Source organism: Tachypleus tridentatus, chromosome 8, assembly GCF_004210375.1.
Source record: "Tachypleus tridentatus isolate NWPU-2018 chromosome 8, ASM421037v1, whole genome shotgun sequence".
NCBI classification, from domain to species: Eukaryota; Metazoa; Arthropoda; class Merostomata; order Xiphosura; family Limulidae; genus Tachypleus; species Tachypleus tridentatus.
In genome coordinates, this window is record NC_134832.1 from 138,349,715 (window position 1) to 138,365,969 (window position 16,255).

General features: G+C 35.4%; 1 protein-coding gene across 1 annotated transcript in view; it reads left to right on the forward strand.

Moving 5' to 3' along the window:
* The first annotated feature begins 3,603 nt into the window (after positions 1-3,603).
* LOC143224029 (pseudouridine-5'-phosphate glycosidase-like) overlaps positions 3,604-16,255 on the forward strand; it is a 36,726-nt gene continuing 24,074 nt past the window's right edge. The window contains exons 1-4 of the mRNA XM_076452492.1: positions 3,604-3,699; positions 4,576-4,696; positions 5,457-5,568; positions 5,722-5,807. Of these exons, the coding sequence (XP_076308607.1) occupies positions 5,546-5,568; positions 5,722-5,807 (109 nt within the window). The 5' untranslated portion in view covers positions 3,604-3,699; positions 4,576-4,696; positions 5,457-5,545. The remainder of the gene's footprint in view (positions 3,700-4,575; positions 4,697-5,456; positions 5,569-5,721; positions 5,808-16,255) is intronic.

Here is a 16,255-nt window from a genome sequence, read left to right on the forward strand (position 1 = left end):
CCGTGATGGCATTATAGGATGACAGTAAATCTGACTATTCGTTGGTAAAAGAGTAGCCCAAGAGTGGGCGCTGGGTGATATTCACTGGCTGCCTTTCTTCTGATTTATCACTGCTAAGTTAAGGACGGCTAGCGCAGATAGCCCTCGTGTAACTTTATACGAAATCAAAAACAAACCAGAATAATAAAGGCATGTTTAACGAAATAAGTTTAAGAACTTTCTGGGCCACGTGTTATGCAAAAACTGTGGTAATTCGGAATAAGCAAAAAGGTTTTGAAAACTGTACATCAAAATAAAAAGTAGAAACCGCCTGATATGTTTCCAATTCAACCGTTGAACATTTCCTTGATATTTGTTTCACAATGGAAAACAATAATATTGCATTTCACTTTGTATCAAACGTAAACACTTTCTTTGTATCATAAGCTACTGTCGGGAAACAATCTCTCAATTGACATTTCCCATCCCATCCATCCAACAACAAGTATTGTTTGTTTGTTTTTTTAATTTCGCGCAAAGCTACTCGAGGGCTACCTGCGCTACCCCTCTCTAATTTGGCAGTATAAGACTGGAGGGAAGGCAGCTAGTCATCACCACCCACCGTCAACTCTTGGGCTACTTTTTTACCAACGAATAATGGGATTGACCATCATATTATAACGCCCCCACGGCTGAAAGGGCGAGCATGTCTGGTGCGACCAGGATTCGAACGCCTTAACCCACCTGGCCATACTTGGCAAAAAAAAAAAAAAACTAGTATATTTTGGTTTTAAAATTGGATACAGCCGTGTTTGAAAACACAACGTTATTTCACAATAATAAGCTAAAGGCAGAAGTCGTCAAACATTTAAGATGGATTAGTAATTTAATTAAAAACAATGTTTTGATTAGATATTAATGATGATAGAATAGCACTTTCCAATAACGATTTTTTTCTGTAATCGCCGAGATAAAGACTTCTTGACATTTTAACACATTGCCTGATAATACAGTATTTTCGTTAAAAAAAAGAAAATGTCTAGTTTGTTTGTTTTTTGAATTTCGCACAAAGCTACTCGAGGGCTATCTGTGCTAGCTGTCTCTAATTTAGCAGTGTGAGACTAGAAGGAAGGCAGCTAGTCATCACCACCGGCCGCCAACTCTTGGGCTACTCTTTTACCAACGAATAGGGGGATTGACTGTCACTGTATAACGCTCCCACGGCTGAAATGGCGAGCATGTTTGGCGCGACGAGGATGCGAACCCGCGACCCTCAGATTACGAGTCGCACGCCTTAACCCACCTGGCCATGCCAAGCCAAAAAGTCTAGTAAGATGAAAGTTTCTGACGTTCCCGATCTCTGAAGAAACAAATCTTTATTCAGTTCATTTGCTTGTAGTCAAGCACAAAACTACACAATGGGCTATATGTGTTCTGCCCACCACAGGTATAAAAAACCGGTTTCTAGCATTGTAAGTTTGCATACGTGTTGCTGTGCCACTGGGGAGGAGGCTATTTAATAAATTATTGCTCAGTGTAGTTTGAATTTTAATCAGGTATATCTTTTTATTTGATATATTTTAACGTACTGAAACTGTAAAGTACTGTTTATTAGTTTGGATGTTACTGACTAAGTAAACCCTTATACTGATTTTTAAATACAATAAGAAAATCTGCGAAGAATCTATATAAATATAATACTATTGCCTTTTTTATGTTCGTGTAACTACTTCGCAAGATATGAAGTTTCTTATTGAGATTCATTGGGTCCTTGAAGAGGAAGGTACAGATTTTCAGTTTTTTTCTTCACCACTACTTCCCTCCTTTGATGGATCGTCATCACATTCGGTTTGGAACCTTAATGAATCCATAGAATGATACATATAAATTTTCTGTTTTGCGATTTTTTATAGTTTTTTTTAGGGTTTTTTTACCACTACTTCGCCCCATTTTGATGGACTTTCACCAATTTTGGCATGGAGGTGTATTAAGTCCATCGGAGCTATATGAAAATTTTCAGTTTTGCATTTTGAATGGACTTTTTTTTTTCTAATTACAAATAAAAGAAGCAACTTTTAATGTCTTAAGATAACCTTTCATTATTAATGAATTTACGGTTACTCCAGCTTTATATTCCATGCGTATTTCGCCATATAGAAACGAAGGAAATAACATATGCTTCAAAAATAAAAAAAAACAAAAACAAAATTGTTGGAGTATTTGCATATATTTATCTTGAAATACTTAAAATATTGAAGTGGATTTGAGTGAATATTAAAGTGATCACTGATGTGATTTATATGGTAAGTGCCATAACATCTTTTGACGGTAAACTATGTTTAACAAGTGTTTGTGAAACAGGTAATGTCATATGAAGAGCCGAGTCCCAAACAATGTTTTCCGTGTCCCACTATGAGTATGAAGATCCGGGTTCAGTTGCCACAAAAGACTTTCCCTGTGTGGACACAGAAGATAATCCGATGATGCTTTAGTATATATTAAACAAGAGACGGTCAAAATCAATAAAGCCCGTGCACTTGTGTTAACATGTTAGACTCTGACGCATCTTTTTTTTTTTCCCCGCAATTAATAGCACTTCTAGGTAATAGCTATTCAAACCACACCAACATCTGTGCTATACTGAAGCTTATTTCAATAAAGGCAAAAGGCTAAATTATTATACGTTTTAATTATACATAAAATACATTAAATCACATATCTTATTGAAATACTAAATGCATATAAGGCCAGTATTTCAGAGTTAACCCTGAAACATTGTTATTAACACCTTCATTCGAGTTGGGGTAAATACTTGTACTAGCTGTCGCTACTTATACCCAGTTGAAAGTATTCTTCATTCAATGACAAAAACAAAGGCAGCACACCTTCCAGTTAGTTGCACAATGGTTTGATTACAGACTTACAACACAAGAAACCATGTTTCGATAGCTGTGGTGGGTATAGCACAGACAAACCACTGTGGAGATTTTTGCTCAACTTTAAAAGGCAGCAATATTTTAGATTTCATGCGTAATTCGTCATATAGAAACGAAGGAAATAACATAATTAACACCACAGGAAACTAGACGTAAAACGTTAGCTTATCTTTTCATTATTAGCTTATTACGTAGCCAAACTTATTTAAGAAAAGGAAAAGGACGACCCAAAATAAATGTTACTAATAGTTTAAAAAATTACAGTTCTTTGAGTTGTTTAATAAATCAGTCATATATTATAGAAAATAAAATGCACCATAAATGTCATACATGAATTATTTAGTAGCATTTCTTCGGATTTAGTTGGTTATTTTGAAATTAAGAACAAAGCTACATAGCTTCGAGTAGCGAAATGTGGTATCTGTAAGTAAAAAAGTCATACCGCTCAACCATTGGGAGGTTCTCGTGAGTTAATCGTCTTATTATCAGTCAGAGATTAAAACAATAAACATAAATATTTAGACTTTGTTTATTACTGACATATAGAAGTGTTTTATGTACTTGTATTTATCACGATTGTTTGTAACAGTTTTGTATGTATATCAAAAGTAAATATTAATCACTTTATTTATTTGTATTTAATTTAATCAGCAGCAAAAGGTTTTTATACTCAAAAAGTGTCGCTCCAGGCAAGTTTATTCCTTAATTTTTCACGTGATTTTTTTGGATGTCCAGAAGTTGGAATATATGTTACACATACTTTCTTTTTGAATGTTGTACAGAAGTAAGTATTAACATAAATTATGAACTTTTATTATAAATATGTTTTTAAAATTCTTATCTAATGACTGAAGATGAAAATTAGAAGTATAAGAACGCGACTGCTGCTTAACTCTCTTAATTAATGATAACTCATAGTTTTATGCTGTTATGTCACAGTTAAGTGTGTACCACACTGCATATCGTTTTCCTAGTAATTATATTTGAATACTTGATTTACTGTCATGTAGCTAGTTAATCTTGAAACAGATAACTTTACATATTGTAAAGTTTTTATGAACTCTTTTTTTTTTTCCTACTTTTACCGTCTTTTTATAGCTTATTATGTTTTTATTTAAAAATGTTTTTATAAGAGCAAATAAAGTTTCTGTTTTAACAAAGAGTTAAGTAGGTTTAATTCAGTTATGTCATGTGGAGGTTCAGTATCAAAGTGCAACATTCTTAGGAAAAAATGTTATAATTATTTGATATCGTACTAGTTAACAAATCGGAACGTTTCTAAAAATGCTTACAACAGTGTTTATTCGTTTTTGCACATGAGAGAGTTCTAGTATATTTTCCACATTATACTTTCGTCTTGGTATTTCTTATGTCATATTTGTTGTTTTACAATACTGCTGAAAATGTCACTGGCGTTGTTAAAGCAATAAAATTTTGTTATAATTAATATAATAAAAATAACTGATATGGAGACTGTTCAAATATGTAGTAACCATTTATAGGAGCTCAGAAGCGTATGTACACTTGTTGCTAAGTTGTATTTTTGAGTCGTTCACTATATATTAAATTTAACAGAAGAATTTATAAAATTAGTCTAATGCATGATGAAAGAAGCAATGCTCCTTAGTAATATTGTGTTATTTAATGTTATTCTGTTTAGAAGATTTTCAATGGCTTTGCTGCAATACAGAAAGGTAGTTCTAAATCTTTCCAAAGTTAGTGGTGTCTTGCAGTATGACTGTTTACTCAAACTGGCCAGAGAAAATGGACCTTGTCAAAAGGTGAGGGAAAAAAATCATCTCTTTTGCAAAGTAAAGTTACTTTCAGTAAGGAACATTAATGAGTAATAAGTCAGCCTCTATTAAAATCTTGATGCCTGAAATTGAGGAATCTTCAGTATTTCGACTTGATCACTAATTTTGGTGTATTGGTATTTTTATTTTTTAGTATTAAATATTGTAAACAAAACATTTTCATAAAACATTGCACATGACACTTTTACACTGAAATGTTTTGATTTATATTTTGTTAGCAAACTTCCAGTGAAATAATATTACCATCTTTAATTAGTATATAAAATAACATTCAGTGTAATAGAATTTCAAAGTGGTAATTCAGTTAACTTTTGCTTGAAGTCATGTGACACCTTTTAAAGCAACCTTTTGAACATGACACCCATAAAATATAAATTTTTAGATTGAAGCCTAAAGGAAATAGAAATGTAAGCTGTCACATCATAGTAATATGATTTGTGAAGAAATAAAGTAATTTCTCTATAAATTTTACTCACTTTAAGCAGTTATTTCATAGTTTGACTTCAAACATACAGGTTTTGCCAGTCATTGAAGTATGGTTCATATTTCCTGTGATAAGTGTTCAATCAAATAATACATTTGATAATGTATTGCTTCTAATAAAAAATATATTAACTTTATATAAGGATTTATTTCTCTGCTATTAAACTATGTGGGAGTGATCTATTAAGTGGGAAAATGTTTACGTGAAGACTAGCTATAATATGAATGACTTTTTAATTTACAGACCTATTTAAATTTTCCGAGGATGTGGCAGCAGCAGTGAAATTGGGAAAACCTGTTGTAGCATTGGAGTCTACGATTATTACCCATGGAATGCCCTATCCAGCAAATCTAAAGTGAGTTTATATTTTACTTGTTTAGAAGATTTAATCCTATGTCTCGCATATAAGCAACAATGGTTTGTTCATTAAAAGTACAGAAATTTAAAAAAAGTTGTGTTTTTTTTGTTCAGAAAATGTTAACCCCATCTTTTAATTTTGCTGTTCTAGGACTGCCATAGCTGTTGAAGACATTGTAACCAATCAAGGAGCTGTTCCAGCAACAATAGCTATTATGAATGGGAAAATCTGTGTTGGTTAGTTTTGAGATAGTTTTCACTTGTAATAAAACTGGGTTTTGATACCCATGGTGGACAGAGCACAGATAACCCATTGTACAGTTTTATGCTTAATTTTTAAAATAAACCATACTAGATTAAGATATTTTGGAATATTTAAAGGAAAATAATTTTGTTGGTTACATTGACTTGATGGTATGTACGTGATAGTATTTTTTTTTTTTTTCATTTTTACATCTCACTGACGTGTTTGAGGCTAATGTAACATAACACTGATAGATAAAAGCAGCTGATTTATACTTTCATAACTACTTCTGTACACACTTCTGCAAAACAGTAGGGATGGTTTTGACCATAATGAGATCTTTGATTATGTTTCAAGGTGCATGTTACCTAGAAATTCTGCTTATGTTTAGGTCTCATGGATTGTGTTATCTCATACTAATGGTCAAAACTGTTGCAAGTTTTAAACAAGATGAAGATAAGTTTTTTACTAAAAACAAATGAGATTGAACATCAAGTACTTGTATTTTTTATAATTATTATTGAGAGTGCTTGGGTGGAATAACCTTATAATAAAAGGTGTAGACTGTATCTATGTCTTTTTATAATTTCCTGGTTAAGTGAGTCAAATGAATGAACAGGTATGTAGTTTTGGTTATGGTAAACTACTTATAATGGTGACTACAATAGGCTGTTGCATTTTACATGACTATTTTTCAAGAATGTGGATGGCTATTTTATCCTTGTTTGAGAACTTTTAGAAAACTAGTTTATCAAATCATAACTTTTTATAGTTCATTAGTTATTAGCATTGCATCAGTTGTGGGAAACATTTTGCAAAGTATGATAAAACAAAGTTCAAAATTTTGTTGGATAGTTAACATGATCTCATTAAGGGAAAAATATCTTTGCCAGTCTTTGAAGTATGGTTCATATTTCTTCCTGTGATGAGTGTTCTATCAAATAATACATTTGATAATGTATTGCTTCTAATAAAAAATATATTAACTTTATATTTATCCTTGTTTGAGAACTTTTAGAAAACTAGTTTATGAAATCATAACCTTTTATAGTTCATCAAAGTCTGATAAAAGATGCTTAGCAGAGTCATTTAACAAAGTTCAAAATTTAGTTGGATAGTTAACATGATCTTATTAAGGGAAAAATATTTTTACATCCTTTGCAAGGTTATTGTTTATATAGATAAAGGTAAGGGTGTACATTTATTGTATAAAGATTTCCATAAAGCCTTTGACAAGGTACCATGTAAAGGGCTTGTAAAAAAATATCTCTGTGTGGTGGATAAGTTAGTAAATATGATAGAGTGATTGGACAGAAGAACACAAAGAGTTGTTACAAATGGACTTGAATAAAATTGGATTAATATTACAAGTAGGGTACCTCAGGGTTCATTCCGAGGACCTTTCCTCTTTTTAATTTCCGTCAGTGACGTGGTTGAATGTATAATCAATAAATTATTTAAATTTCCAAGTGATGTAAGGTCATGGCTGCTGGTTGTTGTGAAGAGAATGCTGCTGATATACAAAAGGATTTAGATCATTTAATTAGTTGGGTAAATAAATGACAGATGGGGTTTAATTATAGTAAGTACAAGATAATGTATGTAGATTATTATAGTTTAAATTATAAGTAGAATTTGGATGGGAATAGCCTTAATAGTGTCTTGAAAGAAAGGGAGATTGTGGTATAATGGTTGACCAGTCCTTTAAGCCATCCAAGCAGTGTGCTGTTGTTAGTGGTAGGGTAAATAATATTTTAGGTTGTATCTACAGAAATATTGAACATAGGTCTAAAGAGGTTGTAATTTTGTTATATAGGTCATTGATTAGACCACATTTGGAGTATTATCTTTAATATTGGGCTCCTTGTCTTAGGAAGAACATTGAATTATTGGAAAGTGTTCAGAGGAAGGGTTGCTAGAATGGTGCCTGGGATAAAGTGGTTGCTGTATGATGAGAGATTAAAATCTTTAAAATTTTTCTTGAAAAAGAGTTAGAGGTGATCTGGTTGAGGTGTTTAAGATTATAAAAGGGGATTAAATAGTATTAATTCATCATTTTTCATAATTAATAATAAGAATAGTAGGACTAGGGAACATAAATATAACTTTTGGCAAGACAGGAGTCCTCTTCAACTAAGACAGTTCTATTTTTTAAACAGGATGGTTGATCTCTGGAAAGGGTTGCCTTCAGGTGTTGTGGAGGCAGTAAATTTAGGTGAGTTTACGAGAAAGGTTAGAAACTATGAATGATAAAGGCTGACTTTAAGATTTTGTAAATGCTTCTAGTCTAGTTTAGAGGATGGGACAGCTGAGATTCATCAAACATTCTGTTACTCTAAACATTGTTCTTTTATGTTTATAACAGGAATTGCTAAACTTTGGGATTATGGCTAAATATATTATTAACTTAAACTTTTACTTGTTTTGCCAAAATTGTTTCATAATTTTCATACCTTTTATAAAATTTCTGTTCCGTGTTTAAACAGATGGGTAATAACATGTTTTGGATCAGTTATCATATACCGTCCAAAGGATAAATTGGGATTTTCTGTAAGCACTTGTTTGGGTTTAAAGATTTACTAACATTGGTACCCAATCAATGAATCAGTGCACTTTAATCAATGAAGACTTTTATGTATAAATTGCTTAATACTACTTGTACTAACTGTACAATATAGGATTTAATGTTTAGTAACTTTTATAATTTGATCTACTTAGTTTATTTTTATATAGAATTCATTAGTAATAATTTATTTATGATGAGAAAAACTTGTTTGCACTTAGAATAATACAGAAATAAAGGCTTTGCCATGAAATTGGTAAAACCTAGATACAAACCTTGAAGGTAAATTTAAAAATTGGGTTTATGGATTTAATGACTTTCTGAAGTTTATAAGTACAAAATTAAATTGGCCATAATTAAGGCCTAAACAAACCTAGAATAGTGTTACTCAGAATATTAATTTTATGCATACAGAAAACAATTAATACAATACTTTTAAGGTAGATTAGCTCCTGGTGATAAAATTATGGTTGATGTATTCAACAAGTTGCTGTTGTGTTTTCAAAAGGATAGTCATTTATTAAAACATTATTAAGTGGAATTTAATTCTGAGGAATATTAATGTGAATAAGGAAGAAACTTAAACTATTAGTGTTATTCATTGCTACTCTGCTTCTTTATTGTGACTTTCATTTTCCTCTGGTGAATAAATAATGTATGTACTAATATTTAAGTTAGTTGGTAAAGTAAATTAAGATGTTGTCTTTGGACTGTTTGTGAATATTGGCCCTTGAATGTGGATTCTTGTATGTGGTGAGAGGACCTCCCAGAGAAGGTTTTGTACTTTCAATTTACCTCCTCTGGGACCTAAACATCCACCTGCATGTTTGCTGTGTGTGGTGACCTGTGAAGGGGAGGAGAGGATCCTGATCCTTGAGGGGTCCAACTCCAATGCACCACTTTGGCCTTGAATTCCAGGACTGTCCAGTCCTGAGGTACCCCATCATCAAGTTCATTTAGGTCAGGGTCAACTAAGTGCCACAGTAGGATATCCTCAACAGGTGTAGTGGATATTATGTCTGGTACTGGTGTTTTGGTAGAGAGCTCACGGAATCCTGGCATTGTTGCAGTGACCTCATATGGCACTGTAGTGCATCCCCTCATAGGGCTCCATGGTAGGTGGGGTCAGTGGGCACTGAAGTATTCTTTTTTTTTTATTATAGATACCCTTCAAATAAAAAAAATAAACAAGCATGACAGCACAGAGAAAAATCTGACTATTGGCAAACGACTGTGCATTGATGACTCTGTACTGTCAAACAAACAACTTAATCTGTCCCATGTTTTTAATTATACATTCTTTAACTGAAAAACCTTTAGGGCAGATGTCTCCATTTTTATTCAGAAGGGTTTAGAAGAGCTTGCTGTCTCTCCTAAAATAGTTAAAAAAAAAATTACAGTTAGGGGATATTTTAGTGGAAACAGCTTCATCACAACATTCCAAACTCCTCTTGAAGTCAAAGGCCATTGGAGATATACCTATTGAGGTTACTCTTAATTCTACTTTGAATTCTTCCAGAGGAGTTATAATTGAGAGGGATTTAAAAACCATTCCAGAGTCAGAGATTCTTACAGGTTTCACCATCCAAGGTGTTACAGCCATGCACTAAATTTTTCTCTTAGAGACAGGATTATGAAGCTGACAAATATTCTAATATTAACATTTACAACATCACGTCTTCCTACCACAATCAAGGCAGGATATCTGAATTGTAAGGTACAGCCTTATATTCTAACCCTGTTAGATGTTTTCACTGTCAACAATTTATTCACTCAAACATCTTGCTGTGGTACTCGATCCAAAGCAGGATTGCTAGAGGTTGACCGACTCACATCCAGTAAAGAGAAAAAGCGTGTTCGCAACTGGAAGGTCTCCATGCCATATTCTCTTCCAAATAAAAACAAATGGCCACACTAATCCAATGGAACTGTTGAGGTTTTCATCAGATGTGAATGACATCAAGGAATTGTTTGACCTTTATCATCCCAAATGTTTTCCTTTGCAGAAAACATTTTTAAAACTACTAATACAGTCACAATTTGACAATAATCCTTATACCAAAGTGGCAGGTCATGTGTAGGACAAGGAGATGGGGGAGTAGCACTGCTGGTTGTTCAACATGTGCCCACCTGGTCCTTGTCTTTGAATATGCCCTAGGAGGCTGTAGCTATCCGTATCTCCTTGGATCGTACCATCACTGTTTGCTCTCTGTACCTCACTTCCCCCTGAAAAATTATCATCCATCAGACCTTGATGCCTTCATTGAGCAACTACCAACTCTCTATTTAATCTTGGGGTATATTTCCAAACCTCACTCTTTACCATAGCATCCTACTTGAGGTTGTAGTTTCCATCCTCAGTGGGTCACACATTTCTATAATAGAAAATCTGCCATTGTTTCTTTTAGCCTTCATATTTGGGCACAATCAGCAAAATTGATATATCTTTGAATAGCATAGCAGTTTGAACAGTTCGGCCTCTTCCCCATGGCTAATTACTATCACCAACTGTGACTTATCTTTGAGTCATCTGAGGAAAGCCAATACTCCCAATTGGATATATCGTTCTTTATTTGCTGAACATCTTTCAAAGAATCCATCCATTCCCATATATACATATAGTTCAAAATCAGGTGACTCTGTAGGTTCTGCCATGGTTTGTTACAGTTCAGTTGCAGCACACAGAATCCCCTCTGCAGTTTCTGTGTTCACTGCTGAATTGTATGCCATATCTCTTACCTGAATCGCATTGAAACTATGCAATATGTGAATTGTACGATCTGTACTAATTTACTTAGTTGTCTATTGGCCCTGACATCATTCCATGTTAGTTACCATGCTATTCTTATCAATATTCAAAACAAATTGGCCCATCTCTCTCTATCATCTATCTCTGTCCAGTTTTTTTGGATATCAGGTCATGTTGGTATTTGTGGGAATGAACTAGGTGACAGAGCAGCAAAGTCCATCTGCTATGGCTCTATCACCATCCCTGTTCCATACATGAACTATGGTCCAGTTATCGAAACCCAACTATACACCAGTTGGCAGTCGACCTGGAGTGTAGACCACTTGTTTCTAATGTTCTGTTATTTCATTAGTTCTGTGTACTTTCTCAAATTTCTTTAGCTTATGTGTCATTTTGCTTCCACTTCATGCCAATTTTCATTCTTTTTAAGGTTTCTCTTTGAGAGTTTCTGAATTCTGTTTTGTTCTCAGATCTCCTCCCCTCCTTCTGAGGATCATACTTTGTCTAGTCATCTGACTCAGTTCCCTCAAGGTGCATTCTTGTATATGGTGAGGGGACCTGATAGAGAAGGTTCTGTAATTTCAGTTTACCTCCTCTGGGGTATTAACATCCACCCATGTATTTGCTGTATGTGGCAACCTGTGAAGGGAAGGAGAGGATCCTGGTGGTTGAGGAGCTTAACTGTAACACACCAATTTGGCCTTGAATTCCTCTAGATGGGCAATATTGGGATAGCCCCTCCACAGGATCAGTTGGATGGTTTACTTTGAGTATGATTAATCAAGTATCAGTGTTAGACATTCTCAACAGGTGTTGTGGACATTGTTTGAGATGCTGGTGTATGGGTATAGTGCTCATGAAACCCTGGCATTGCTGTATTGTTCTTGTTTGGCATCACAGTGCCTCTCCTCATGGGGTTTCCATGGTGATTGGGACAGTGGCACTGAATTTTCTTATTATATTATGGATACCCCCATTCATGAAAAAATAAAATAAAAATGAAAAAACATATAATCAGTAAATGACCATGCATGAACAACTCTGTTTATACAGTTAACATCAAAGTCTGACTCTACACCAAGATTTCTCATTTGCATTCATTGTCTGAAAAATCTTTTGGGCAGATGTCCTCCTTTTCCATTCAAAAGAGATTAGAGGAGCTTGCTGGCTCTTCCAAGTCAGTTAGGAAGCTATACTCAGGACATATCTTAAACATCTTCATTACAACACACCCAACTCCTGAGTTTGAAGAGCATTGGTAATATATCCATCTAGGTTACTTCCCATGATATCCTGAATTTCTGAAGAGGAGTTATTGTTAAGAAAGACTTTAAAAAACTTCCTGAGTCAGAGATCCTTGCTGGGTTTTTTCCAGCCGAGGCATTTCTGCAGTGTGCCAGATCTCCACTCACAAAGATGAAATTATGATGCCCACTAATGTTCTGATTTTGATGTTTACATCACACTGTCCACTTGCCATAGTCAAAGCAGGCTATCTAAACTGTAAGGTATGACCATATCTTCCTAACCCTCTTGGATGTTTCCAGTGTCAGCAGTTTGGTCAATCCAAGACATCATGTTGTGGTTCTTTAATATGTGCTTGTTGTGGTGGCAAAGACCATGATGCATACAATTGTGAACTGGAACTACACTGTGTTAACTGTAGTGGTTGACACCCCCTCTTTTTTCTAATTCTTGCTCCAAGTGAGTGGAGGACAAAGAGGTGCAATGCTTGAAGACTGTGAACAATATCTCCTATCCCAGAGGCTCAGAAGTTATTGTCCCCAACTCCATCTCAGACATGTGCTTATGCATTCTTTTCCATTGCCACTGTGGGAGTGCAGACAGATCTCTCCATGCCTTCAGCAGAGTTGTTCGCAAAACATTTGAAGAGTCTTTTGCCCTCCATGGTTAAAATAGTTAATGATTCTTTGTTTACTTCCATCTCTGTCTCTGTCACTCCTGGTGGCTGCCTGAGTCTACTTCCTTTGGCTTCATGTTTGGGCATTTCCTAGGGTTCATTTTCTCCAGTTCTGAGATGCAAAACAATTATTTGTTTACATCCTCAGTGCTGGAAACTTTGTCCACAGATAGAGACCTGCCTACTTGACCTAGGACAGGATCCATGGAGGTCAATAGACTTCTGTCCAATAAAAAAAAAAAGACATAGTCAAAATCTGAAGGGCTTCCTGCCCTGTTCTCCTCCACATAAATACAAATGGCTACTTTGATACAGTGAAACTGTTGGTTTTCATCGAATGTAGATGATATTGAGGATTTGATCAATTCTTATCATCCTGTGTGTCTCTCTTTACAAAATCATTTCTGAGATCTGTTGATGCAGTCTTCTTTTGGCAGTTTTCTTTTGCAGAAATGACAGATTGTGTGATGGAGGGGCAGCACTGCTGGTCAATCAGCATGTGCCCAGCCTGTATTTGCTACTTGATACACTCTTGGAGGCTGAGCCATCTGTGTTTCCTTGGGTCATACCATCACTGTTTTTCTCCCTACCTGGATCCTGGAGAGACCTATGATCAGTCATATACTTATTTTCATGTGTTGCTTAGTCTTACTGTTATTGATCTATCTCAGGGGTGTGCAACAGGCGGCCCGCGGGCCACAACCCGGCCCGCCAAGCCATTTAGTGTGGCCCTAGTTGTTGTAATCTAACCATGTGGCCTGATCTGTAATCCAACGCAAATGGAATATTTTAAAAGCATCGATCCTACGGGATTCCCAGGCTTCGACTCGACAAACTTCTAAAATTATCTTTGCTAGAGAGGAGCAGGCCGAATTCGATTGGTCGGCCTCCTTAGGGCATGAATAGGTGACGTGCACTAGCACTATTGTCTACGACTCAACGTCATGTCCTGAACCTCGCCTTCGCCCGCTGGCGACAATTTTCCCTAACCTCTGCTGTCCGTCATTCATTATTGGTGAAAATTTTATTACCTTTTACAGTTACTACAAGAGATTGAAGGTAAATTGATTATTATTTAGCATATTGTTGTGACTTTACTGAATTTATTAAAATTTTGCTTTCAGATGCATCTGATTCTATGTACAGTGTGACCTCGTTATTCGCGGGGTTACGTTCTTTACCCTCCCGCGAATAGCGAAAACCGCGAATATTGGACGCAGTTTTAAAACGTATATGTATGCGATTATATACTATATGAAATGCTTCCCAAACACTAATGATACTTATACTCATTGATGCAGTAATAATGTAGCAATATTGCATACTGTTATGTATTTCACTAAATTGTACCGTGCGTTACCGGGCTGTGCTTTGCCGTTTGCGTTGTTGGGGAAGCTGAGGCAGTCAGCCAATAGCAGTCCAATCTTGTTTGGTGAAGACGACAATTGATAAAAACGGCTTGATTGAGTAAATACAACAGAAATCTCCTCGAAAAGCCCTTTCAGTCTCTGTGACCTACAAAACGCAGTTCGCGCATAACCCGCGAATATGCGGGGCCGCGAATGGCGAACCGCGAATAGGCGAGGTCACACTGTATTTTGCAATTCTCAATTAATTTAAGTACCGGAAGGCTATGATCGGGATGCCAATTTAGAAACGTGTGTTTCTGTCCATAAGAGGTTCCATGTGTAAATAAATTCTATGTTTTTTCTACTTTGCTATTTTCGTGAGAATAATTTTGTTTTGATTTCAGGGCTAGTAAAATGTCAGCAGTTAAGAAACGAAAAATTGATGATGAGGGAAGGTTATTCAACAGTGAATGGTGCACAAAATATCTTGTTGTCCCACATAATCAAGGTGTTGTCTGCCTCGTCTGTCAAACTACAATTGCAGTCATGAAAGAGTACAATATTAAGCGACATTACGCAACTAAGCACTCCTCCCAGTTTGATGAAATTGTTGGTCAGGCACGAAAGGACAAAATTGAACATTTAAAACATCCATTGAAAAGCAACAAGGTGTTTTACCACTTTCAAGAAAAATTCAGAACTGGTGACAAAACTGAGTTTTAAGCTTTGTGAATGTATGGCAGAAAAGGGAAAGCCTTTCAGTGATGGAGAATTTATTAAAAATTGTTTAACAATATTCACAGAATATGCATGTCCAGAGAAAAAATATTTGGTGGAGCAAACTAGCCTTTCCGCTTTACTGTCTCACATGGGACAAAAGATCTTTCAGAGGACATCAAAGAAACTTTGAAAGAGAGATTGAATTCGTGTGAAGCTTTCAGTCTGGCTTTGGATGAAAGCACTGATATCAATGACACATCCCAACTTGTCATTTTCATCAGAGCTGTTACTGCAGGCTTTGATGTTTTCGAAGAGTTTTAGATATGGCAAGCCTTTCCTCCACAACCACAGGACAGGATATTTGTGAACAAGTGCTTAAGGTTGTAGAAAAGTTTGAACTGAATCCTTATAAATTATGTGGTGTTACAACAGATGGTGCTCCTTCCATGACAGGTAGGACAAATGGATTCACCAAGAAATTTCTAACTGCAATTGGAGCACAAGACGTAGTTGTAAGCCATTGCATTATTCACCAAGAGAGCTTGTGCACCAAAGTTCTGGATTTTGCAGAAGTCATGAAAAATGTCGTCCAATGCGTAAATTATATTCGAACATGAGGATTAAATCATCGACAATTTAAAACTTTTTTAGATGAGCTGGACAGTGAGTATTCAGATGTTTTGTACTTCTCTGCTGTACGTTGGCTTAGTAGAGCTGCTACTTTGAAGAGATTCTGGAATCTGCGAGAGGAGATTAAGTTCTTCATGGAGAGCAAACGTCAGAATGTGGACTTCTTGAGCAATGAGAACTGGCTGAATGACTTAGCATTCCTCACAGACATTACACAGCATCTGTCTGATTTAAACTTAAAACTACAAGGGAAAAGTCAACTTGTGAATAAGTTGTTTGAGCATATTTGTGCTTTTGAGAAGAAATTGGAACTTTTCCAGGTTCAGTTGAGAAGAGCCATATTGACCCATTTTACATGTCTTGCAACCAGGAAACTGGAATTTCCTAATCTGGATTGCACCAAATATGGAACCAGTGTACAAAAGCTGCGTGATGAGTTTGCAAACAGATTTCCAGATTTCAGACAAACTGAAATTAGATTGAAATTGTTCGCTCAACCTTTTGATTTG